Genomic DNA, 24,136 nt, shown 5'->3' with positions numbered 1-24,136 from the left:
TATATTACCTTTACTTAAGTGTGACTAGCGTGTAAATAACTGATTCGGCTCATCCATTGCGTATGAGGTGCATATGATTTGCGTAACACTATTGACTGTCGCGAATAGCTGCATATGCAGTGCGCATACTGAGCATATTTCGGACATTCCTTTAATCAAATATTCAGTCGTTTATACCCAATGTCCGGATGCTTTAAGAGAGTTGTTTTGATACATTTGACTACTCCCAAAATCTCGTTAAATGTAAAGCATTTTCGTTGTGATGCTAGCCTGTTTCCTGTCACACAATCATTAGTACCGAGAATAGTGTACTTGGTCCTCCGACCTCAAACATATAACACACACACACAGTCACAGATGTGTGTCCGTGACCTGGTTGTATCTTAATGACATCCTGTCATCCCTGTTTTCTTTCGGTATTGACCAACCACTTCTCGTTGTGACATTTGCTTAATCAGCAGGGCCCTGTTTTCTTTCGGTATTGTCCAACTACTTCCCGTTGTGACATTGCTTAATCCGGGCCCCAATGTCAGCTCACTGATCATTAGACAGATCATTAAGAAATAAGAAATATTGTTATATACCGCTATAAATATATACACCCTTGTTCCCGTTCATACAGAATTGATACTTTATACTTCATTCAGTATATCGTTAAAGGCACCTTTTACATAGTACAGTTATTGGGACGACTGTTATGAACAACACACACACCGTTTCCTTCCATCAAACCTGAGTGTAGTTTCTAGCGTAGGGCATTGTACAGACAGAGCGAAGTTCACAGAATGGCGTTGAAGAGTTTACTTTAACAGAGTTGGTGTGTTTGTATTGGTATTACTAACACTAAAACATCTAATTAAGGGACAGTGAAGCTCTCAGGTCGGTATTGTGTTACCTTTTCCCGCGAACACAGTGGTATACTTGGTCCTGAGACTCATGCCCTCCGTATGATGTAACCACAGCGGTGGGCCTATTCTGTGATTTGGTTAATGCGTATGTAGCGGTCATAACATTTCCCAGGCCCGTGCTGGAATTCAAACCACGGAGTTCCTGACTCGAAGTCGGACGCCTGGTCCACATGGCCAAAAACGTTCACCCGTCAGCAAACTGATAACGTTAAGATGTCGTCTGCGGCATGACTCCACTCAGTTATACACGAACATCAATGCACATAACTTATAAACCAACTGTCTGGTACAGAACACATTATTAGCAGAACACCGTCAAAATAGGTGTCTAATTAGGTGTCAAGTTAGGTGTCAAATTAGATGTCAAGTTAGGTGTCAAATTAGACTTCAAGGTAGGTGTCAACTTAGACGTCAAGTTAGGTTTCAAATTAGACGTCATATTAGATGTCAAATTAGGTTTCAAATTAGCTGTCAAAAGAGAAATCAAGCCTAAGTGTCTACCTGTACTTGAAGCACTCCTAAATTGCATGGCACGTAATAAGAGCCAACCAGTGGAAAGTAAAACATCGAAGCTGTCATAAAATACCATGTATATTTCATTCAGTACAAGGCTCAAATGATGAACTCAAAAGTATATGATATTGCCAACGTGGAATAACAGAAACCATTAAAAGCACCGATATATTCCACGTATAACTGTTTTCGACAGACGTGAGTGAATCATTACTGTCAGTTGATATGACGACAAACTGATCAATGACCGGACATAGAAAACATGACACTTGCCATTCAACTACACTACAGTCTCCGAATGCATCACTGGTAAGAAAACGTGCACTCGGCAATATCATTAAACGGTTGCCTGGGGCCCACGCAGAGATGTCAGACTCGTCCTCGTTCCAATGATAGTTATTTCCCATAGTTTCAGTCATCTATTTGGACAGAAACAGTCCCTCGTTCCTCTCCGTGGCGTCCGCTAGCATCACCTCATCATACGAAGGCGGGTTGATGGTATCTGGAGGATAAGGTGGACATAACAAACAGGATACACTCATATGACACATTCTATACTCAATAGGGTGCTATGGAATATCGAGTTTTTTATATAGGAAGTAAGGGACAGCTTGCCCTGGTTTGTCGAACATATACTGAACAGCAGAAGAAACGCATGTTTGGAAAAACTGAAATCTCATAGAAGTAAGCGTTCGTGTTTATGTCTCCTGTCTAAAAACTTTACGAAAACAGAGTTGCGTTTCTTTTGCTGTACAGTGTAAATGCAACAGAGTTGCCATATGAATTCCGTATTTGTAGGTGATCATGAGATGACATTTCACGTGTCGCGGAAAAGCCGGCATACCACTCACAGGTACGCCTCAATACGGAACCCTGGGCACGTTATAAGATACTGATGGTTTTTCAGGCACAGTTTCCTCAAAACTTGGTTACACTGTAAATAGTTCTTTAGCAAAGAAATGCGTGTTTGGTTTGCTCATCAGGACACAACTGGTATTGAACTCGATTCACTAAACTCCTCCCATTTTATGGACACAGTGTATTTCTTTAAAAGATGGGAAATTTTGAAAAACAATCCATTTTTGTGTTTCGTTAGCAATAAAAAAGACAAAGTTTTTGTGGTGGGAAATTGCTTTTGCAGTCTCTTGTTGTATCATGTGTAAGTGTATGACGTTTAGGTGACACACACCTGTACACGGGGCCAGCAGGTATGTATAGGGAGGAGGTGGCAGAGTCATCACTGAGGCCGGTGACAGACCAACTTCTGTGGTGTCTTCAGGTAAGCCCTTACACCTGCCTTCCATCTCAGCGCAGTGACTGTAAAAATATACTAGTATATAGTATAATTATGATGAAGAGAAAAACAGGTTTGTAAGACAGACGGTCGACTTTGACATCATACTTCGGTTTGAGAACAATAGCAGTCGTCACTATGGTTAGTTTGATGAAATTGAATAGTTTAGAATAATCCATCCCTGACATACAGATATAGGGAAAGGAGTGAGTGAGTGAACATGTGAGTGAATGTGGCAGTGAGTGAGTGAGTTATTTGGATGGGTGGGTGAGTGAGTGGTTTGTGGGAGTGAGTCGTTTGGGTGAGTGAGTGTGCGATTAAGTGGGTGTGGCTGTCAGTGAGTGAGTGGTTTGGGTGAGTGAGTGAGCGAGTGGTTTGCGTGAGTGTGAGTGTGTGAGTGGATGTGGCAGTGAGTGGTTTGTGTGAGTGGTAGTGAGTGAGTGGTTTGAGTGAGTGGGATTGAGCGAGTGGTTTGTGTGAGTGAGAGTGAGTGAGTGGTTTGTGTAAGTAGGTGAGTGAGTGAGTGAATGAGTGAGTGAATGTGATGGTCAAGTGAGTAGGAAGGGTTGTACTTGATTTGCAAATTTAAACGATTTCCAGATGAGATTCGACTTCTCACACAGTATCCACAAGGGTCCTTATCTATTTGCTTTTTATCTGTCTTCTGATCATTGTCGGGGCGGAGCAGTTGTCCAATGGTTGAAGTGTTCGCTCATCACGCCGAACACCCGGGTTCGATTCCCCTTATGGGTACAACGTGTGAGGCCAACTCGTTTAGCTGGAATGTTGCTAAAATCGGTGTAATCCTAAGCTCATCCACTCACTCTGGTCATCATCAAAAGGACAGGCCAGTGTGTACTCACCCGTTGAGTTCGTTGACCCATCGTATCCATAAAACTGGTAGCAAGATGACATCAAGGAGCCAGCATATGCCCAAAGCCCCCACTGTGAGCGCGTAACACACACCAGTGTAGAAATGTCCCAGGTAGAAATGATGAAAGCCTGTCAACAGTAAACCAAAACAATCACCAAAGTTGTTATGGGAACCGTTATTGTCAAGCGTCAAACCAAGCAGTTACTCGTGCCTTCCCGTGACCACACGACTGGGTTCCGTCCATACAGGGATCTGCGTATGGCTATAATATTGCACAGAAATGTAGAATAGTAAATGCCCTACCTGATGGCATAGAGTCAAGTGAAGGTATTTCGAAAAAAACTGCTAAATGTTGTACGAATTTGAAAACAGTAAATGTATCCGCTTTGTATCGTGCACTGACAAAGACACTGCGACTTGGCATCTTTACGGAAAGTGTGAGTGATCTCAATGACATAACAATATATTAAATGAGTTTGTGTGCTTATGTTTAACGCTGGACGATCAAAAACAAAATAACAAAATACTCCTAAAATAACAAAGTGACTCTCTGTGTATGGGTATGAATGAGAGTGTGAATTGTGATGTATGCATTGTTTAATCTGTACATAACATGTGACATACTTTGTATCTACACTAAAAAGGGAAATAAAAAGAAATTATCAAATATATCGCCAAGTGAAAAGAAAATGACTCTCAATAAATGCGAACGACGACAGAGGCCATACACCCCTAAAGATAAGGGGCCAAGCTTCACACTTATCTCATAGTGACTCTGTTCACATGGAGAGACTTTGATACGGAAGCCTAATCTTCGGTATGTTCTGGTCTCTGACAAAGGACCTATCCCCAAACGAAGTTCCTCAATGTGAGAGGATGCGTTTTGTTAGTATCACAATTCATAAAAAATATGACATAGAATTACACGAGAAGGCGCAAAATAACGATGTGAATCTCCCTATCTAATATGTCAATTAGTTCTTAGTTTCCCTGTGTGAGTAGATATATTTTCATTAATTTTGCACCACTTTTACCAGCGTAGTCGTCATGTCTTCAGATGTAATGAAATTACTGAAAAAATACATTAAGGTTGACGTCGTGGCTTGTTTTGTGTATTTGTGGGAGAACGAAAATAGTTTGCAGATTAGCATATATCTCACCTAATTTCCATTAATTAAAAGTTCTTTGTTTCTATGCCAGAATTCAGCACTTTTTAGACTAAACATAAAATGACTGATTTTACCATTTAAATATTGTCATGAGAATATAAACGATTAGACTGTTTCCATGTGTATCGTCTTGTGAGCAATACACGGACCTGTTTAGCATACATTTAACGTAAATAATAATAGTAATAATATTTCAAAATACCCAAATATATTTTTTTAGGAAAATAATTGTCTTTGTTTATGATTATGTGGCTATTTCTCTTCATAAGTAAACTAAGAAAGATTCCAAAAGATAGCTCTTTGTGTATGGAATCATCAGGATAGTGGTATATGGTTTGTCCAAAGTAAGACATAACATGCTGTATTTTCTAAAACAGGTTTGGAAGACACATAGTTACAGTTTGATATCCTGTAATCACATTTTTTTAAAGAATATGAATTGATTATACTACCGGTAACAGACACAGTAAAGCGTATAAACATCTGTGACATACGTGCACCTAGTAACTGTTTTGTCAATACAACGACACAAACAATTTCAATGAAAAAGATCATTTCATAAAAAAATATGAATAATTTTCATTAATATAGTCAGTATTACTAGCAAGGTTATAGTAGTTCATTGTAATTAACCTGTTCATATGAAACTGTACCATTGGTCCTAATATCAAATATTGTACAGCATGGGAACTGAAGTACATGTTACAATTCTGCCTCTGTTTAATCTTCTACAAATCTTCTTACAAAATGGCGGCTTTTGCTCTTCCCGTGATTTTGTACTTAAATACGTGATGTACGTAATCAGAAAGGTTCTGACTACCTGTGTATTGGTATGTTTTTATTGTTTCCATTGTAAGTAAGAGAAAAGCCAGAAATGCGGATAATGAGTAATCACCATTGTCGGTGTGCATGGGTTTGCGTCAGTCATGGTGTCGCACTGCACGGAAATTTATGAAATCATTGCACTGTATCAGTATAATTGTCCTAACGTCCCAACCGATATTACATGTAGCTTCATCGGCAGTGTTTCAAAATTGCCATTACTGATTTGATGAAAAGGTCTCCAATATACTACTCTTGAAAATCAACACGATCCGATTTTTTTGCATCGCAAATCATACCAAATAACGCTTTGAATCGCGTTTCGTAATCAGTCCAAAATGGCGATATTTACATTGTAGCTTTTTTCAAAGGTTGTTTTAGTTTTGTCAAAGACAATAGTAAATAGTGTCAAGAAACAGGAAATTTATCGCAGAATTCGACAATGTGAAGTGTATCTCGATATTTATTTGGAATTTCATTTGACTTCGAAGTGAGTGTTGAAGTGGAAGGACATAATTTATATGCCCATGTGGCACCCATTACATGTGTCACAATACAGCCTTACCTAGCAAGCCAAACGGTGGAAACCAAAGCAGATAAGCATCTCCGAGATATTTCATCCCTCGTCGCTCTGGATGCCGAATTTCAAGATTGGCGTTTTCGACCAGCCAAGGAACACGAACGAGATCCACCACATAGCCCAGCCCCAGCAGCCCTGCGGTACATAGATACAGTCTACCAAATTTGGGCCTTCCAAGATAGAAGTGATGGGCTCCGAACAACCCAAGGAAGATCGCGAACATGTATGTCACTGATGTCTTCTTCATCCGTTCTAGATGAGGATCTGATGTGGGGGACGATCTGCCAGGGTCGTTCAGACCTGGACACGACTTCATTGTGGGAAGTGTCAGTGTTTCCAGCTCAGGCTTGTGATGGGTTCATACAATCAGAGGAGAGGAATTAAATCAAGCTCCATAGGTTAAAGCAGAATCCGACATGTGACTTCTCTTGCAGATCTTAAAATCATCTTTTGCACCTATCTGTAAAGAGAGACTCAAAGAATTACAAGTGCATATAAGAACAGTTAAACTGGTGTGTTCATGCATGTATAAATTAATCAGTGAGTGAATGAGTGAGTGAATCCGTCAGAAAATGAGTGGATCAGTTGGATGAATGAATCAGTCAGTGAGTAAGGGAATCAGTCAACAGATAAATCAGTCAGAGAGTGGATCAGCCAGTACGTTGGACCCAGTCAGTTGGTGAATCTGTTAGTGAGTGAATCAGCCAGTTGGTGAATCTGTTAGTGAGTGAATCAGTCAGATGGTGAATCTGTTAGTGAGTGAGTCAGTCAGTGCGTGAACGTTTGAAAAACAGTATTCCAACTTTTCAGTTTGGAGTGAAAGAGATGCTTGTCTCAAATCATTAATACTGTTGGTAAAGGGTATATGCTATTAGCACTGGGTATATGCCATTAGATCTAAAACAATAATTGGTGTCGAGATTAGCACCAGCCTCTAATGGTCTGCACCCTACCCACGGGTTTTACCTGTGCTCTGCGGCATCTCTTGACTGTGGAGACACCTCATATTTAAAATGGAAGGCAGTGCAGGAGAGGAACATAATAACCAACACCTTCATGACACATGAAACAAGAAACTTGAGATAACTATAGTTCAGGGAAGGAGATGGAGATATAACCAAGCCAGAATGAATGGCATCCAATGTCTGTCGCCACTCTACCGTCACATATGTAACACCTTAGTGTTTACCTCAGCGAAGACATTTAGTGAACTGTTATGGGTCCAGCACTTGATGAGATTGCCATTTTATGTTAGGCTTCCTGCTTGCACATTATAGGAGACCTCTAGGATCAGTGCGGCGTCACACTCGGGCTAAGAAGCAAATTTCAAACTGACTTTAGTTTATGGAATTTGAAATGCTCACAGTTACCTGCGAACACTGCAGTAATTTTTGTTAAAAGTTTGTGAAGAGAATAGTTTCATTTTGAAAACACCAGTAAAAAATACACGTTCCCATTAGTAGATGACTTGTGGACGGGATGTTTAATTCAACACTGGTGTCTACTTCTTTATTTTGAGGGTTTTTTCTGAGGTTATTCTTACTCCTCCGTACATTCCCGTCTGTGCACCTTGTAAATGACATTCAAAGGTTCAGTTCAACAGTTCCACTGTGATAGTTATGATGATTTGTCTCACATCTCTACAGGTGCTATAACGCTACTGACGTAACCATTACGTTAAATACCAAGATATGCTGGCCACTAGTTTAACACACAGATTCATGGTACTTCCCTCACAATAGCATGCAAGTTTACATGAATGTAGTACAACTTGTACGCGGGAGACCCTATACTATCTACTTCACTTGTGGCCTACTTCTCACAATGAAGGTCAGTCTATTTCCAAAGTCATTGAAATGGTTACAGCGGGTATGTGAACATGTATATATATGATATCAAGCGAACCTTTTTTGTCACTTTCTAAATGGTCATTTCAACTGGACGCGTAAACAACGATGAAACGGGATTTTCTCTTTCTAAGTGGCCTTTTCAATTGCTTCTAGAATAAAACGTTTTACATCTGTATTGACTGTTAGCTGTCAGGTGTTGAATACATAGGTGTTGAAGAACTGAACCGGATGCTTGAAGGCTGCTTTTCAGTCTATGTCAAGCATGCTCTTTTCATCCTTTTCAAAGCCGCTGTCGTTGTTTCCAGTTTCATAAATACATACAACCAGTATAACATGGGCACAAACACGATCTTTTTCATTTGTTGATCCCACTGTTAACAAACGCAGACCTATAGACCTAGGCATGTGTTATTGCTGGAAGGTGATTTGTTAGCTCCAAACAGGATGTACTCTGATATCCGACAATACATGATACGCTAATGCTGATACTGTGCCATCACAGTAGTCTCAACTATTCAGTACTCCTCCTGACTGTAACCGAAGATCCTTACTGCACTGAAGTCTCTAAAGACCATACGGTGGACGGACAGAGGTAATAAAAAAATATACTTTTGATGAAACATTCTCGTGTGAATTCCAATCTTTCCAATTCAGATACAACAACAGCACCTTTCACACAATATTTTGTGATTAACATACATATGTTAATGCGAGTTTCCATTTTTGAAGAGATTGTTCTTTCACAATTTTTAAGATTAGTGGAGAAAATCTACATATTGTAAAAACAAGCCCCGGACTACAGATGTGTGTTATTCTGACACGTGCTTCATGAACAGTACAGTTGTGACACACATGAGCACGTGTGAGTTAATGTCAGAATCGTTCAGAGAAACAAATGTGTTTAACAACGTGGCTGCAATTGAAACGGGTGACAGTTACATTTGCTTGTGTGTGATAACATACGAATGGAACCCATCACTGCTGTTACAGTTGACATATTTACAAAACTATATACCTACACTTGAAACTTGGATAGAAGAGACGTTATGAGTTGTGTCATTAAACCGTGAAATCAGTTCTAACATTTACAAAACGAAAGTCAACTACTGACCTGGGCATGTGTTAGGTGCGATCAAGACATACTTGACGATAGAAAGGAAACATCCACATACTTCGTCACACGGGGTTCCGCTGTAAACTTATATACAAGATTGTTTTACTGAAAAAATACCTAGCTTGTATTCTAAAGGCAGAGTCGTCCTGTTCAGGCTATTGTGAGGACAAAACGAAATCATTCACCGTGACGAAAACGCTCATTCAGGTGGAACGTTTCCACCAAGCTAGGACCTGACGGGTAGGGGAAGTTTGAACAACAGCCGGGTCAGGCTAGGCTATGTAATCGTAGAGGTATGTTAGATAGGTTTTATAGTGGCACACAATACAGTTATGGTCTACGTAGAAATGGAAGCCTGAACATGATACCCAGACCTGGCTATTGCCTCGGTATTTGATATCCCTACTACATAGATGCAGCTCTGTGAAAGATGTGGATGACACAGGACATGGTGGTGGAGACGCGGCATCACGAGTGTAGATTTTGTACCTGAAGTCGTGGGCGTTTGCCGACTGGTTTAATGTCGTTGTAGTGTTTCAGGTCCTAAATCATATAGGGCGCTATACATTCGTCGGCCCAACTATAGTGTACTTCGTCATAACTATGCTAGAATACTTATAATAGCGGCAGAAAAGCATATTCACCCATGTTCGCTACTCTTTTCGCGTATACTTCACTAACATTCACCTGTGCACTTCACTACCCTTCACCTGTGTATGTCATTACCCTTAACCTGTGTACTTCACATGTGCCCTTTACTACCCTTCACCTGTGTATTTCATTACTCATCACGCGTGTACTTCACTACCCTTCACCTGTGTACTTCACTACACTTCACATGTGCCCTTTACTACCTTCACCTGTGTACTTCACTACCTTTCAGGTGTGCACTTCACTACCCTTCACTTATGTACTTCACTGCCCTTCAGGTGTGCACTTCACTACCCTTCACCTGTGTACTTCACTACCCTTCAGATGTGCACTTCACTACCCTTCACCTATGTACTTCACTACCCTTCACCTATGTACTTCACTACCCTTCAGATGTGCACTTCACTACACTTCACCTATGTACTTCACTACCCTTCACCTATGTACTTCACTACCCTTCACTTGTGTACCTTACTACTCTTCACGTGTGTACTTCACTACCCTTTAGATGTGCACTTTTCCACCCTTCACGTGTGTACCTCACTACACTTCACCTGTGTACCTCACTACACTTCACCTGTGTACTTCACTGCCCTCTCACGTGAGGAATAGAACCTGGATCTCCAGCGTGTCGAGCCATGGGTTTTCTGTATTTTAGATGCTCAGTTAGGAAAGATATGAGTCCTTATCATTTCACACGCAAACGTTTAGTGTCAAATCTGGAACAACATACAAAACTGAGCATGATACGATCCCACTTTCAGTTACAGCACTTTAGAATGAACGTGAATAACGAAACTCCGATTTACAAACGTGTTGTACTAGGTCACAAGTTGCTATTGCTAACCACTCCTTATTGTCAGCAAGAGGTGTGCGTTTCATTAACTTGCCGACGTTGTTGAACAGCCTTTGCCCCTTTCACAGATACCCAACCACGTGATGCACAGCGCTACTGAGATCCCGAATTCTGATTGTTCATTATGCTCACGTTACATAGGTAAGTGTTTTGTCACGGGCTGCGGGAGGCCAGCTTCATCAACAATAACATCGTGTTCAGCTGCTGATATTCAGCAGACCATATACACACAGAAGCATTAGTATTGTGTTGAATTGTGATGACTAGATATCTGCGCGCGGAGTTTAAATCGATGTAAATGGAATCCAGAAGACAAGCAACCCACTTCTCTACTGACAGCAGAAGCAGTGTTTCTGTGTCAGTATGCCGTAGATAATTGTACATCCAACTGTGATACATAACAAAAGCGTCAAGTGAAGCTAATGGTGGATGTCAAACAATATTCTCGCTTCTGCGCTGCGCTGTACGTAAGTATTCGAGAACATGATCTGAATACAATGTGCGAAATATTTCCGACACAAAAGTTCATTAGACAGAAATCTGAGCGGAGAAACAAAGCATAAGATTACAAAAATAGATGAGAATAAGATATTGTTGGCACGACAAGGGTTTCATCAATACCCTGCTAATATCATGAATATTTTTATCAGGCCATAATCTTGCATGATTTACAGGTGTATTAAAAGTGAGTAATTCTCAACTGTTGACTGGCCCGGTTTTCCTGAGGTGTAGTGAGTATTGTAATTTATGAATGCACTCTTGTAGCTTACCCCGGATAATCCATGGCTGAGGGTAGGGCATGTTCTCGAACTGTTGTCCTACTACGGTAGCTGTGAATGTCTTGTAATGAGGTGTTTATGTGAGTAATTGTATCTGTTCATATGCACGTGTGTCAGGATAGTGCTGTGACCTGTTCATGCGCTATAACCAGACGTCGAGGTCCTACAGAAAAGGGTTATCGGGCAATGATTGAACAAACACTTATTTCTAACGAGCGAACGCAGACCATCTATGTACTTATAGTGCAGACACGTGAGGAGCAAGTGTAAAGTGATCTTCTTTCTGGTTCATCAACTGTGATCTTTGGGCTTGAGCAGATATCGTCGTAGATATTTGTTTGCTTGTTTGTTTTTCAAGTTCCCAGTGACGGACACTGTACGAGCATCTACATGCGAATATGACGTCAGACATCAACACGTAAGCGAGCCTGAATACCGCGATCAAGCTAGTCGCTTCGTACAGACTGAGGATCAGCTATAAGCCCAATCTTCCGTGTACGTAGCCACAGCCGCAACAACAACAGCAACATCACCATCATCATCATCATCATCATCATCAGTAGTAGTAGAAGTAGAAGTAGTAGTAGAACAAGGGAGTGAAAGAGATAGTGGTGATGGTAGGTGGTAGTGGTGGTAGAGTAGTGAATAGTTTGAAGAATGTTTACATAATCTCGTAAACGGACAATTACCTACCTATCTGTCTATGAGAGTATACATATATAGACAGATGATGGATGGATAGATAGATGCATACATGGACGGATGATGCATAGATAGGTAGGTGAAAAAATGCATTAACATATTGTGTATATAATGAGAGACCTGCACCATGCATGTCAACACTGCCTGTCAAACGAACAACATACCTGTCTGTCCTAAAGGCTGGGACGCCCGGTAAGTTGACGCTCACAAATACATATTTGACTGACTTCGGAACGACATGTAGAGAAATACCCGTGCACACCCCTCATTGGACATGATTAGCATGTCCGCCAGCTGGCCGAGTGATTAATTATACAGACGCTTGAAGCCGGATAATTGAACTTTATGTACTAATCCCTTGTTAACACTAATCCTCGAACTCGATCAGGGATAAACCCATTTGAAATATATGACAGATTATAGACTGTAAGCTGTGGGTAGAGGTCGGGATATTGTTGCCGACAAACACCGATGTTTACAAATATCTATCCCCGAACTTAATTATGCATTTGAACTAAAGGTAAGTTGTTTACTTGACACCTGTTTTGTAAAACTAAACTCATTCTACACTCGGGGTGGTCCGGGTGTATAGGGGTCGGGGTGTTAGTTGGGGGGTTGGAGGGGTAGTGAAGTTAAAGCATTCTCTTGTCACGCTGAAAACCCGAGTTCGATTCCCCACATGGGTGCAATATGTAAAACCATTTTTGGTTTACCCCGCCGTGATATTGCTGGAACATTGCTAATTTTACGCGGCTTAAAACCATACTCTCTCATTCATTCCTGTCAGTCATAAATACAATATTATTCAATATTATGCATATTTGAACAATTTAACTTCTTCCATGAGTGCAACACTCGACGAAACGTCCATAAAATATACATTTACATTACATGTTCAGGGGAGATAACACGGATGTGCTTCCGCTGTATGTTTAGCCGTGTTTGCCAGGATACCAGGACGCAGTCGATCAGTGTGGTGCGACATCCAGCTGCTGGCACGCCTAGTCCAACGTACAAACGGCAGTAGTAGGTACAAGAAAACATGTACATCATTTTGTGTGTTCATTAATTACATCGTCCACAGACGACCACACAAGCTGTTGTGTTGATCACACTTCCTGGTTTGCGTATTTCACAACAATTAGCGTTTTTATGATTGATGTTGTTGGCATTACTGAAAAGATAGGTGAGCAGAGTACAAATCTGGCCTTATGATAAAGTGGGAGTAGTTCACCAATTCACATTTGCATGCACGTGTGCCTGTTTGCTACATTCATACATCATGTTAGGTCCGACTTGTACTTTCGTTTCTCAAAACATGTAAATCTATACATGTGACATGAACACATATGAACAAACTCGTTTATTGGTGTTGAGAAACTGGAAAATCCCTTCAACAAAATATTTTTAGATGGGTTTTATTTATTTATTTATTTATTTATTTATTTATTTATTTATTTATTTATTTATTTATTTATTTATTACTAGAACAGATGAATAGTCATTGTCCCACCGGGTCATATCATAATACTGAACCTAAAGGTTTTCGTTTGTTTATAACACAGTAGCTTTACTTAACTAAGCTATTGTCCGTACTTCCAGCTATATTGAAGTAACCGATGATATATGTTTTAATACCAACCTTTTCATGTGCATACAGTATGACCAGAAATTATTGAGAATTTCAAGATTGTAATTTTCTATATTTTTTCACTCATCACTCATATATTTAATGTGAATATTAGCAGAACATAACTCCAGGTTCAAAAACAGGTCAATAGTAAGTATTTTGTCTAGTCACCAGGGGCAGCATTGCAGGTTTCCATGCTACTAGACACACTACTGATCAAAGAAGCTGGAATGTTGTAGTCCATACGGTACCAATGTCAAACCACCTCGTCTTTCGTGACATCAATGTTTGTCAGATTTTTCTCTTTGCCACTTTCCTTCGTGAGTTCCAAAACATTTTCTACTGGTTGTAGGTCAGGTTATACCTTGGCCAACCTAATAATGTCAAATTTTGGGTCCGAAACCAGGCCTGTGAGTGTTTTGAACGATCTTTTGGGTTGTTGTCCTGTTGGTAAATCCAAACATTTCCGTCAAAACGTCAGCAGATGGAAGAAAATGTCCCTCCAGAATATCCGGGTGTCGCTCACTGTTCATATTCCCTACAAATACACAGATATGCCTCACACTAACACAGATATGCCTCACCACACGATACACTTCGGACTGTGCTTTGGGCGCTGATACAAAGGTTTTTCAGTTTGTCTGGTCCAGAATCAGTGTATTAGGGAACAGCCACACAGAACTTTCATCTGAGAAAATCACATTGTTCCAGTTAAATATTTTATGCTGTAAGCACCAGTTAAACCTTCGCTCCTTTTGTTCAGGTTTCATGATTGATGATGCAGTTCCTCAACTTTTCTGCCAACCCACTGCATGTAGCTCAGTTCTAATTGTCTCCTTACAGACAGTGTCAGTTCCTCTATCAGTCATATCCAGCCTTAAGTTTTCTAAATTCCTTCGTTTGTGTTTAGAAACAAGAATACCAAGCCGATTCCTGTCAACGACAGTCATTTTCTGAGCCTAGCTGCGCCTGCCTGGTGCTCAATGCCATATCCGTTTGCACTATTTCTTAAAAACACGATAAACAGTAATGGACAAAGAGCAAAGTGGGACGGGGAGGCTGTTCTACTTGAAATAATACACTGAAATAAACTTCCTCTTCTGTGTCTTCCATACAAAGAATCACTGAAACATCGTCTGCTGCCAAGTAAGCAAAGGGGGAGAACTCTTCGCAAATTACCGAAAACGGATTCTCTTGAAACAAAGCACTTGATAGCTGGTAAAGGTTGGCATATAAACCCAGTTAGACACATTCATAAAGTTCTGAATAATTTCTGGTCATACTATATCTACAGGAACAGCATCAGGAACTATGGCGGCTAATAACGTGGATGACTGTAGTGGGACAACAATCGTTAACGAGATCGACGCTGTTTCCGTCTGCATAGACAGTGATGTCTCAAATATAAATAGAATTATATACAAAGGTATGTCTGAACCTGTAAGGCAGTTTTGCAAACGTAGTTTTAATAATTCTGAATGTTCGCTTTCAAACTGCTTTTTCCATGAAAACGCCGACTATTATTTGGATATTTTCTATACTGAAACTTTCATTTCCATATACAAAGACGAGTTGCTGTACGCCCTCACCGATATAGATATGTGTAGAATTAATTGATCATTTGATTGATTGGTGGATTTGTAAACGAATACTGTTCATTGTTGTAGCTATTGTACCTGTAATTTTAGATAGCGGTGGGGTAGCCCGATAGCGGTGGGGTAGCCCGAAGGTTAAAGGGTTCTCTGATTTCCCCACATGGGTACAATATGTGAAGCCCATTTCTGGTATTCAGCGAGGTGATCTTGCTAAACGTGGTCACTCAGACACCTGTTATAGTATATGCACTAAAGTTGTCGTCCGCTGCAGGAGCTGGTGGTACATCCGGGCAATCTCCCTTGGCTAACATCGTCAGTGAGTATAAACAATGGTTACTGCTCATACAACAGCAATTAAATTAATGGGAGGCTCAGACTACATTCTGTGTCACAGCTGGCCATCCGTAAATATGCATGTTTAATTCATATTTAATTCATATTTCATACTGTTACATAATATTTGCATGACAGCGTATTTCACTGAGGTTTGACCCTTACTTTTGCGTTATCACTCAAAAGTGCTGTGGAATCTGCTTGTGTGTCTGCATGATTTTATCAAACAGACTCTCTGCATGTCAGCTGGCAATGCGGCATAAATAATTATTACTAATGTGTCCTTACTTTTTTAGATTCTGCTTGGGCCCGTATCAAGCAAGTTAATTCACAACAATATGTTTCAACCCGCGCCGAGAGGACGGTGATGCGTTTGTTTACCAGTAGCGGGTCTGTTTACATAGAAGGGAAGTCGGGAGCAGGCAAGTCCAGGTTAGCGATCCGCCTTATGTCCAAAATCTCAAAAGAGACAGGAAGGACACCCATATTCCTGTCATCATGGCATCAGTGGGATGTCATCCCAAAACGGTCAGACAGTGACAACAGTGGACCAGCCGAAAAGTTTGTCGTGTTAATAGATGACATATATGGTACCAGCAACTTGGATCCTCAGCAAGTGCTTGGATGTGAGAGGTACTTTGACATGATGTGGCCCCATGCTGTATCAGGTGACATTTTCTTTATACTCACTTCCAGATCAGACATATCTGCTGTGTGTAACAGTAGAGTGAAAAGTAGTCCTCTGATCAGAAAAGCTATCCACATTAACTTGGATGGAAGCAAGTATTCCTTAACAACAAGTGAAAAACGAAAAATGCTGCGAAAAGTGTGTAAGTTAGACTTCAGTGCAAGTGAGTTGGATGCAATAACCAAGTCAGAGGTCTCCCTAGGGTTCCCCCAGTGCTGTGCATACTTTTCCAACAGTTCAAGAGCACAGGAGAAAAGAGCTGGCTTCTTTCAGAACCCACTTGAATTCATCTTGGAAGAGGTGGATACTCTACACGAATGTGACGGCCTTGCCTACCTTGTGTTACTGATTGTGTTGATGACCAAAGGACACTTAAATGATGAAATGCTGTGCCCGTTCCAGCGGCCGATCACAGCACTTATACAAAGTCTGTTACAATGCTGCAGTGGCATATCAGAACAGGTAACACTCGCAGACATCAGTAAGAAGGCTGAGGCTCTATGCGACGTGTATCTGATTCAGACAGATAGTGGATATATGTTCCAGCATCAATCGGTGTTTGATGCCATGTTCATTAGCATCTCAAAGAAGTATCCAGATATTTGCATTGACACATGTCCCGCTGATATGCTGGTGGAGTTAGTGAGGACCCATACGGCACACACTGATGGACTTGATACAACCTTGTGCCTATCAGAACAATATTTTCCAGATTTGGCTAAACGACTGACAGAAATATTGATGTCCGACGGTTATGGAGTTATTCTACATCATCCATCCTTTCACCACAAGGAGTTTGTGCAGTTTCTGGTTAATACTTGGACCGATGAGAAGTGTACCATACTTCTGCATGAACATAAGCCAACAACTGTGAGTGTTGAGCACCCTGTTGTATTACTGCAGACATATCCTTTGTTTGAACACAGTGTCCTTCTCTCAGATATCATTCTGAACAACATGATGCTTGTGTTGCAATTTGTAAGTCTGGAAGACCTGGACATTTCTGTCCATTTGCCCAGTTGTCTGGCTTGTGCTATCTATATTGGGCACAACAACCTTATCAGAGACTTGCTTTCTATGGGTGCCGATCCAAATGAAGACTGCTTTCGAGCACTGTGTCAGTCACCAGACATAGAAGAAGGGCTGACAGTTACAATTCTTGCACGCTTTGAGAATCACGTGGAAGGTGTGAGCAATCTGGATCACTTGTTTGGCATCGCTGTGATGAGCGGAAATACCCAGGTTGTGAACCTGTTCGTGAAGCTGTGGAAGGGGGAAAGGGGGCATGTACTTCAACGATATTTAGAAATGTTACTGGAGAAATTTGTGAAAATTCCTACCGACCCTGCATTAATATTTCTTGGAGACATTACTAAATATGTTGAAACAGTTAATGTGTTATCGTCAGCATGTGACGACGTTGACTTTGATTATCTTCTGTGGCTGACAGCTGCTCATTCAAGTGCAACAATTCTCAAATGCTTCCTACAGAACCCAAAATGTGATCCCATGAAGACGTATAGAGGATCATCTCTATTTCTGGAAACGACAGCCTTGCAGCAGGCAGCAGCATTTGGTGGTCCTGAATGTGTGGATATTTTGATAGAGTTCCTAAAACAGAAGGGTGTCCCTCCAGCTGACTTCTTGAATGAATCAGAACCCGCCAATTACTGGTCTCCAAATCACAGTGTGTTAGAGCTTGCAATACAATATAATGACAGTTCCGATGTCGTCGAACCACTGTTACAGGCTGGAGCTGATGTCATTAGGAAGAATTCACTGGGAGAAACAATGCTTCACATTGCTGCTGCCAGGATGCACGTGGGTCATGTGAAAACCCTGCTGAATGCTGGAGCACCTGTTTCGGCAACGTCTCGGAACGGAAAAACTGCTTTCACTGACCTTTACCCGTACGGGTTCCAGCTCACGGAGTCTAACACTCATGTTGAAATAGTTAAGGCTTTTGTAGAAGCTGGAAGCGATGTCAACGAAGTTGACTTAAATCGACGATGTTGTCTCCTCAAGGCGGCTGTGTGTCATGACTTTGAAGCTGTACGATATCTCTGTGGGAAAGATGCTGACTTGGATCAGAAAGACGTTGATGGAAAACCAGTGTTGTTTGATATTGTGACCATGTGTGAAATGGAGATGATAAAACATGTCATCACTCTTGGAGCCGATGTATCAGTATCAGACTGCAGTGGTCGCAGTGTTATGCATTACGCAACTAAGTCAGATACTGCAGCTGTTGACTTAATCTTACACTTCAAAGATGTGCTAAACATTCCTTTAGACGCTGTGGATATTCTGGGTAGAAATGCGTTGTTCTATGCTGCAGGATGCGGTGATGAAGAGGTAGCTGAGCTGCTGGTAGATATGGGACTTGATGTCAACACGAGAGACACTGAGGGTACAACGCCCTTGCACATAGCATGTGGACAGCATGATTCATTATCAGACTCACGGAATAACGTGTGCATTGTCAAATTTCTGTTGGAGAGACGTGCAAACCCACGTGTGCAAGATGCAGGTGGCGATACACCACTACACTATGCGGTAACGGCATCAGGAAAACGTGAAATTGTAGACCTTCTCCTTGAGGGAGGCGCGGATCCAAATGTTCACGGCAGATGTGGTTGTACACCTTTACACTGCGCAGTACAAGATAGCTCTCAGGACATTATCATGACCCTGATCGCGAACGGTGCTGACGTCTGTGCCAAAGACTTTGAAGACTGTGCACCTTTACACTATGCAGCTAGGTCATATAGTGGCTGTGAGAATGTGAAGTTACTTCTTGAGAAAGGATGTATCCCAGACATAAAAGACAGAAATGGCTGCACCCCACTACACTATGCTGCGAAGAGCTGGGGTGCTGGAATGGCTATGACCTCATTGCTCGAGAGAGGTGCTGACGTGGGTGCCAAAGACAAAAATGGCCGCACGCCATTGCACTATGCAGCACAAGAGAGGGATTGTAAAGATAATGTAAAGTTGCTGCTGGAGCGTGGTGCCGACCTACGGGCAGAGGACAGAGGTGGCAGTACACCAGTTCACTATGCAGCAGAACAACTGTATTGTGATAGGAACTTAAAGAATCTCTTAGAGAAAATGGATGGCCCTTTGCCTCGAGATAAAGATGGATGTACCCCACTGCACTACGCAGCTAGAGAGAGAGACTGTGTGCAGAATCTGCAGGTGCTCCTGGATAATGGTGTTGACGCTAGTGCTCAGGACGGATATGGTCGTACTGCTCTACACTACGCAGCAGGGGTACTTGGAAGCAGAACTGTGAAAATGCTTTTGGAGGATGGTTCGCCTCCATCCACACAAGACAAAGACGGTTGTACTCCTTTACATTTTGCCGCCAAAGCGTGTGATTGTGAAGAGAATGTGAAGGTTCTGCTGGACAAGGGCGCTGATTCAAATGTAGAGGACAGAAATGGTTTCACTGCGCTTCACTACGCACTGACCAGTGGTTGTGAAGAGAATGCCACTGCTCTCCTGGACCACTGTGGGTGTGCGCATGGCGAGACTGTTGTATATCGCAGAAAGTGAACCAGCATAACAAACCAAACAGTGCAGGAACACAGATTGTAGAAGCTGGCAGACAGAGGTACTGTGTGTCTGCCTCTCAGTAGGCCAGAATATGAAAATGGATTGTTGGATCAATCCACAAAAAAACACCTTTCAAACAAGCGATGACGTACTGCGAGTGTTACACTATTTTCCCGGCGGCCATGACATCCTCCAGTGCCTCGTGGGATCATTGCCATTTTTCCCTCCAAAGTCAACTTTTATTCGATCCTGCTAATTTTTCTCATGATTTTTATTCGTGATGAGTAGTTAGGAAAAAACGGACTGCTGGGTCCCGGAAGCTCAAAGACATCTACGGAGTCCTTGCCATGCCAGAGAATGCAACGAGCCGTATCTCGCAGGCCCTGTAAACCGTCACACGGCTGGATACGCCTTGATGTAGTGGGACGAATCGGATGCCATACACCCTAGCTGGCCGTCAGAACCAGGCCAAACCGGACAGCAAGGACCGTGAGAAGCCGGGGAATGCTCGTGCCTCCCATCCCACCAAGGTCCCACTAGGGGCCGTCTACAAGTTTTGTTACGGCTGTCACCCCTTGTTGCGTTGCCCCTGCTTTATTTCGGCCTATTTCGGTTTCGCATTCGCATCGTGGCTGCTGTGGCAAATTGCTGAACAGTTTAAAAATCCGGCACGGTGACTACAGTCACAGACTGTCACGTTTGTTCATTCAGAGCCCCACGTTGTCTCACGCCCATCCCGTTTTGTACCCGTTTCACTACGCTGGCTGGCCGGGAACATAGGATAACTCTCGCATAACTCGCATGACATTACACAGTACATGACATTACACAGTTTAGATGACATTACACAGTACGTGACATTACACAGTACGTGACATTACACAGTACGTGACATTACACAGTATATGACAAAACGCACACTTTCATGTATTACTAACCTACAGACAAACAAGACAGCATTGTTAGACGTGACGACTTTGCCGACTTGGGATCATTTTGCTGTGCATTATGAGCATCACATGACGCAGATATAATCAACCATTGGTTGTTAGAGAATAATGGAGAACCAATGAAATGAACACTTATAATCAGCGCAATTCATGGAATAGAAGATGGTTGTGGTAAAGTGGGGTGAAATGGTCTCGCTAAAGAATGTTTACCACACATGATGATGTGTATGTTTGTATTAGTCCAAACTTAGGCTCGCTTACTGAGCTGTTATCTTGATGTGACCCGGACGGGGATCGGAGCCGCGAAATTTCCGATCCCCGTCCGGCGGGCGCTCTAAACTTTACATCACGTAGGCGATTCGGTTGAAAGGTAGGGTTTAACTGTTATTGATGGACTTATGCAATATGTTCTAAAAATTATTTACTGACAGGTAGTTGTCTTTTGTTAACAATCGTTTGCATAAGGCCCCCAAAAAATGTTGTGGTTCCGATTTCTTAAATTTCAGAACTAGGGTAGGTAGGTAGGATTTTTTTTTGTTTTCTTTATAAAATATTTTTACTTGCTTAGTCTGTCGCTCGTCATCATATGTACTAACCTTTAGTGCTGTCTCAATATGCCATAGACATAGAATCAGTGTGAGTTTAACAGTACATTTTAGCAATCTGCTGCTAAAACCTATAACATTAAAACCGTTTGCAAACTATTTCTGCTTTCTCGAGAATACTAACCTCTATATGTTGGATATAAAATGCAAGAAATGAAACTGGTAAAAACCTTCACATTTAACAGAAGTAACTGGAATTTATATTTAAATCTGAAATTCCGCCATTCAAATGGTATTAATTGCATTGCAAAAATACTATTATGAAATCCAAAAGGTTTGAATTAAAACATGTGAGTACAGTCAACAAGGAGCAACTTAAAGGTCACATAGACTCCAGGGGGGCACAAAAGCAAAAATCATTTCTTGACATCATTATAAATGAAACTGTCATTAAACTACTAATTTCGACACTTAAATAACTGGTTTTGCTCTTGAAACAAAATAACCATTTTGGCAAAATTTAATACGGGGTCCGATGGAAATCTGCACATGGTGAAACCATCACCAGACCCCTTTGTGTAAGTGACAGCAATGCCATGATTTAACATGTCTTTGTTGATGTCGAAAAATGAGCAAAATGACCAGTTTGTAACACACTTTCTAAACAACTGACTGAATAGCCTGTCTCGTATGACAATTCAGGCTTGGGCGACAGACTTACGTAACCTGTCTGTCTGTTGTGTTTGCGTGCAAGAGGGAAGCAGACGGCTTTTTGGTAACTTTTGATCTCTCAGTATTCATTAAAGTTGTTGAAGAATAAATTTGGTGTTCCAAGACTAACCACAGGTCTATCATAAAAAATAATTAAACGAGTACCAAAAAAAAAATTAGTAGTGTAGGAAATAGGGGTTTTAAAACACTTTCAAGAAATGCCTCTACAAAGCCTTATTTACTAAATAAGGCTTTGGTTGGGTCATTAGCTCTTGCTACTATTACCCCTACTACAAAAAGGTTGGCGGTAATTACTGTGCCTTGGTTGGAGGTAATACTGTGCCGTACGGTACGATCAATAATTCTTCTCTTACAAACCCCCTACCCGGCCCACCCCTCAAGTAGTATAAGTTAGGTTCGTCGGCTTTCATATCCACTTTATCTATGTTGTAAGTTTTGACTGACCATATAGGATCGGTGGCTCGCTTACGGCTATCGCCCTCGTGTTCCCCCGGCTGGTATAGATACATCACCCCTCCTACTTAAAGTTTGTGCCTATGCCACGTTTATATCGATGAAACAGTTTAACGTGAACCGCCTACGATCTCTTTGGTGTTCATAATAAAGGCTTGCTGGGCTTTTTGTATTCCCTGTTCTATGTACTTTTTTTTCTCGTCCTCGCTGATAGCAGACTTACGAGACTTGGATCGAATATCTTGTTTCATTTCGTTATATTTTTTGAGTTCAGATAGGATTGAACGAAACTCCTCTTCTGAGATCTTACTGTCAGAGAGTGCCGTGGAAATACGCTCACTCACTGTGTTCAGCTTTGCTTCGGCCAGAACCCTGATCTCATCGTGTTTCAATGCCTTACGATGCAGTCTGCGTGATACCAACTTAAGCGTCAACCCTAACACCCCCGCTATCCCAGCTGTTATTTCAAAACCTAGCACTATAGGTGCAGCCACGATGGTGGTTAACAACCCAACGCCTGCCGCCCCTAGTCCCATGCTGGTTGTCATAAGGGCAGTGTCAGCCCCGTCCACGATATTGAAAGCTCTATTGTACTTTTTACATAATGCTTTTCGCGTGTCACGGTCTTGTTCTAGTTGACGTTTCACATCACATAACTGCCTCAAGCGGAACCCATCTACGGTTTCCAACGTCTTCGCTACTTCCTCTACGACTGGGTACAGACCCATCCTATAATATATATTTTGAAAGATATTTTAATTGGGGTTCAGTTAAAAATCTATCAATGTATTTGAAGTCTACAAGTTCTAGACTTCTACTCAGGGTAATAGGTGAGAGGCTAATAGACTTTCCTGTTGTAATAAAAACCCCACTGAGGCTTATTAAGCGGTTTATAGGACCCGTGGGGGTATCCTGTTGTATAACAATACGACAATATTGGTCTAGGTGTTCGTCAAACCAGTGTATTGACACCCCGGGTAAAAATTGGTGTACTCTTGAGGAGTTTTCCTGGTCAAAATACGTAAACATGACTTCTATGATGAGTGTGAAAGGGGAGGATATCTCAAGCTGCCTTTCGTGTAAATACATACTGCTAAATGTTAATTTACTTTCTATTCCAGAACTTAATCCAATTTTTCCTTCATAAAAATATACCGTGTCTGTTGCTTCATTCCCCGTAATGAAATCCCCGGGCCAGATACCGTTATTCGTAATCTTAGAGATAAACCTCCACCCCTCTTTTGTTGTGATATAAGGTGAGGTGAATATTAAATTGATCAGCCATTTGGGTTCTTTTAAATCTGATAACGACACCCGTCTGTACACGTTGTCTTTGAAGTGTAGGATGTAGAATTCATCTTCCTCACCAGGCTGGTCGAATCCCTCCGTATCTCCTAAGTCGTTAAGTGTAGTGTTGGGATGATGACTGGTCATTATTATACTATTATGATATAATTTCCAACTGGTTTTCTGATAATAATTCAGGGGTTAACTTCATACCCATGAAGTGTATGTTGTCAGGCAGGAAGATATTGATTAG

General features: G+C 41.5%; 2 protein-coding genes across 2 annotated transcripts; one reads left to right on the top strand and one right to left on the bottom strand.

The window, feature by feature from the left end:
- Positions 1-1,486: 1,486 nt before the first annotated feature.
- LOC137259813 (uncharacterized) lies at positions 1,487-9,303 on the bottom strand. The gene is made up of 5 exons (XM_067797430.1): positions 9,122-9,303; positions 6,146-6,620; positions 3,579-3,717; positions 2,611-2,738; positions 1,487-1,923 (listed from the first exon to the last, which is right to left on the bottom strand). The coding sequence occupies exons 2-5, from the start codon at positions 6,474-6,476 to the stop codon at positions 1,841-1,843; spliced, it is 681 nt and encodes a 226-aa protein (XP_067653531.1). The 5' UTR covers positions 6,477-6,620; positions 9,122-9,303; the 3' UTR covers positions 1,487-1,840.
- A 3,711-nt stretch (positions 9,304-13,014) lies between these two features.
- LOC137259811 (uncharacterized) lies at positions 13,015-21,290 on the top strand. Its single transcript, XM_067797428.1, has 4 exons — positions 13,015-13,142; positions 15,037-15,168; positions 15,609-15,653; positions 15,967-21,290. Exons 2-4 carry the CDS (start codon positions 15,054-15,056, stop codon positions 19,914-19,916), a joined length of 4,110 nt encoding a protein of 1,369 aa, XP_067653529.1. The 5' UTR covers positions 13,015-13,142; positions 15,037-15,053; the 3' UTR covers positions 19,917-21,290.
- The last annotated feature ends 2,846 nt before the right edge of the window (positions 21,291-24,136 follow it).

The sequence above is a fragment of the Haliotis asinina genome, chromosome 13, assembly GCF_037392515.1.
Source record: "Haliotis asinina isolate JCU_RB_2024 chromosome 13, JCU_Hal_asi_v2, whole genome shotgun sequence".
In the NCBI taxonomy this organism is placed as follows: domain Eukaryota; kingdom Metazoa; phylum Mollusca; class Gastropoda; order Lepetellida; family Haliotidae; genus Haliotis; species Haliotis asinina.
Note: the sequence above shows the minus strand (reverse complement) of the source record. Positions and strands in the feature narration are given on the sequence as shown.

What these genes read in the sequence shown, in the direction of transcription:
- LOC137259813 (XM_067797430.1), bottom strand. Translation starts at nt 6,476, where the DNA reads ATGAAGTCGTGTCCAGGTCTGAACGACCCTGGCAGATCGTCCCCCACA. An exon ending in TGGGTCAACGAACTCAACGG is followed by an intron (nt 2,739 to 3,578) that starts GTGAGTACACAC and finishes ATATTTTTACAG; the next exon opens with TCACTGCGCTGAGATGGAAG. An exon ending in CCTGCTGGCCCCGTGTACAG is followed by an intron (nt 1,924 to 2,610) that starts GTGTGTGTCACC and finishes CTTATCCTCCAG; the next exon opens with ATACCATCAACCCGCCTTCG.
- LOC137259811 (XM_067797428.1), top strand. Translation starts at nt 15,054, where the DNA reads ATGGCGGCTAATAACGTGGATGACTGTAGTGGGACAACAATCGTTAAC. An exon ending in AAATAGAATTATATACAAAG is followed by an intron (nt 15,169 to 15,608) that starts GTATGTCTGAAC and finishes CGTCCGCTGCAG; the next exon opens with GAGCTGGTGGTACATCCGGG. An exon ending in TCCCTTGGCTAACATCGTCA is followed by an intron (nt 15,654 to 15,966) that starts GTGAGTATAAAC and finishes TTACTTTTTTAG; the next exon opens with ATTCTGCTTGGGCCCGTATC.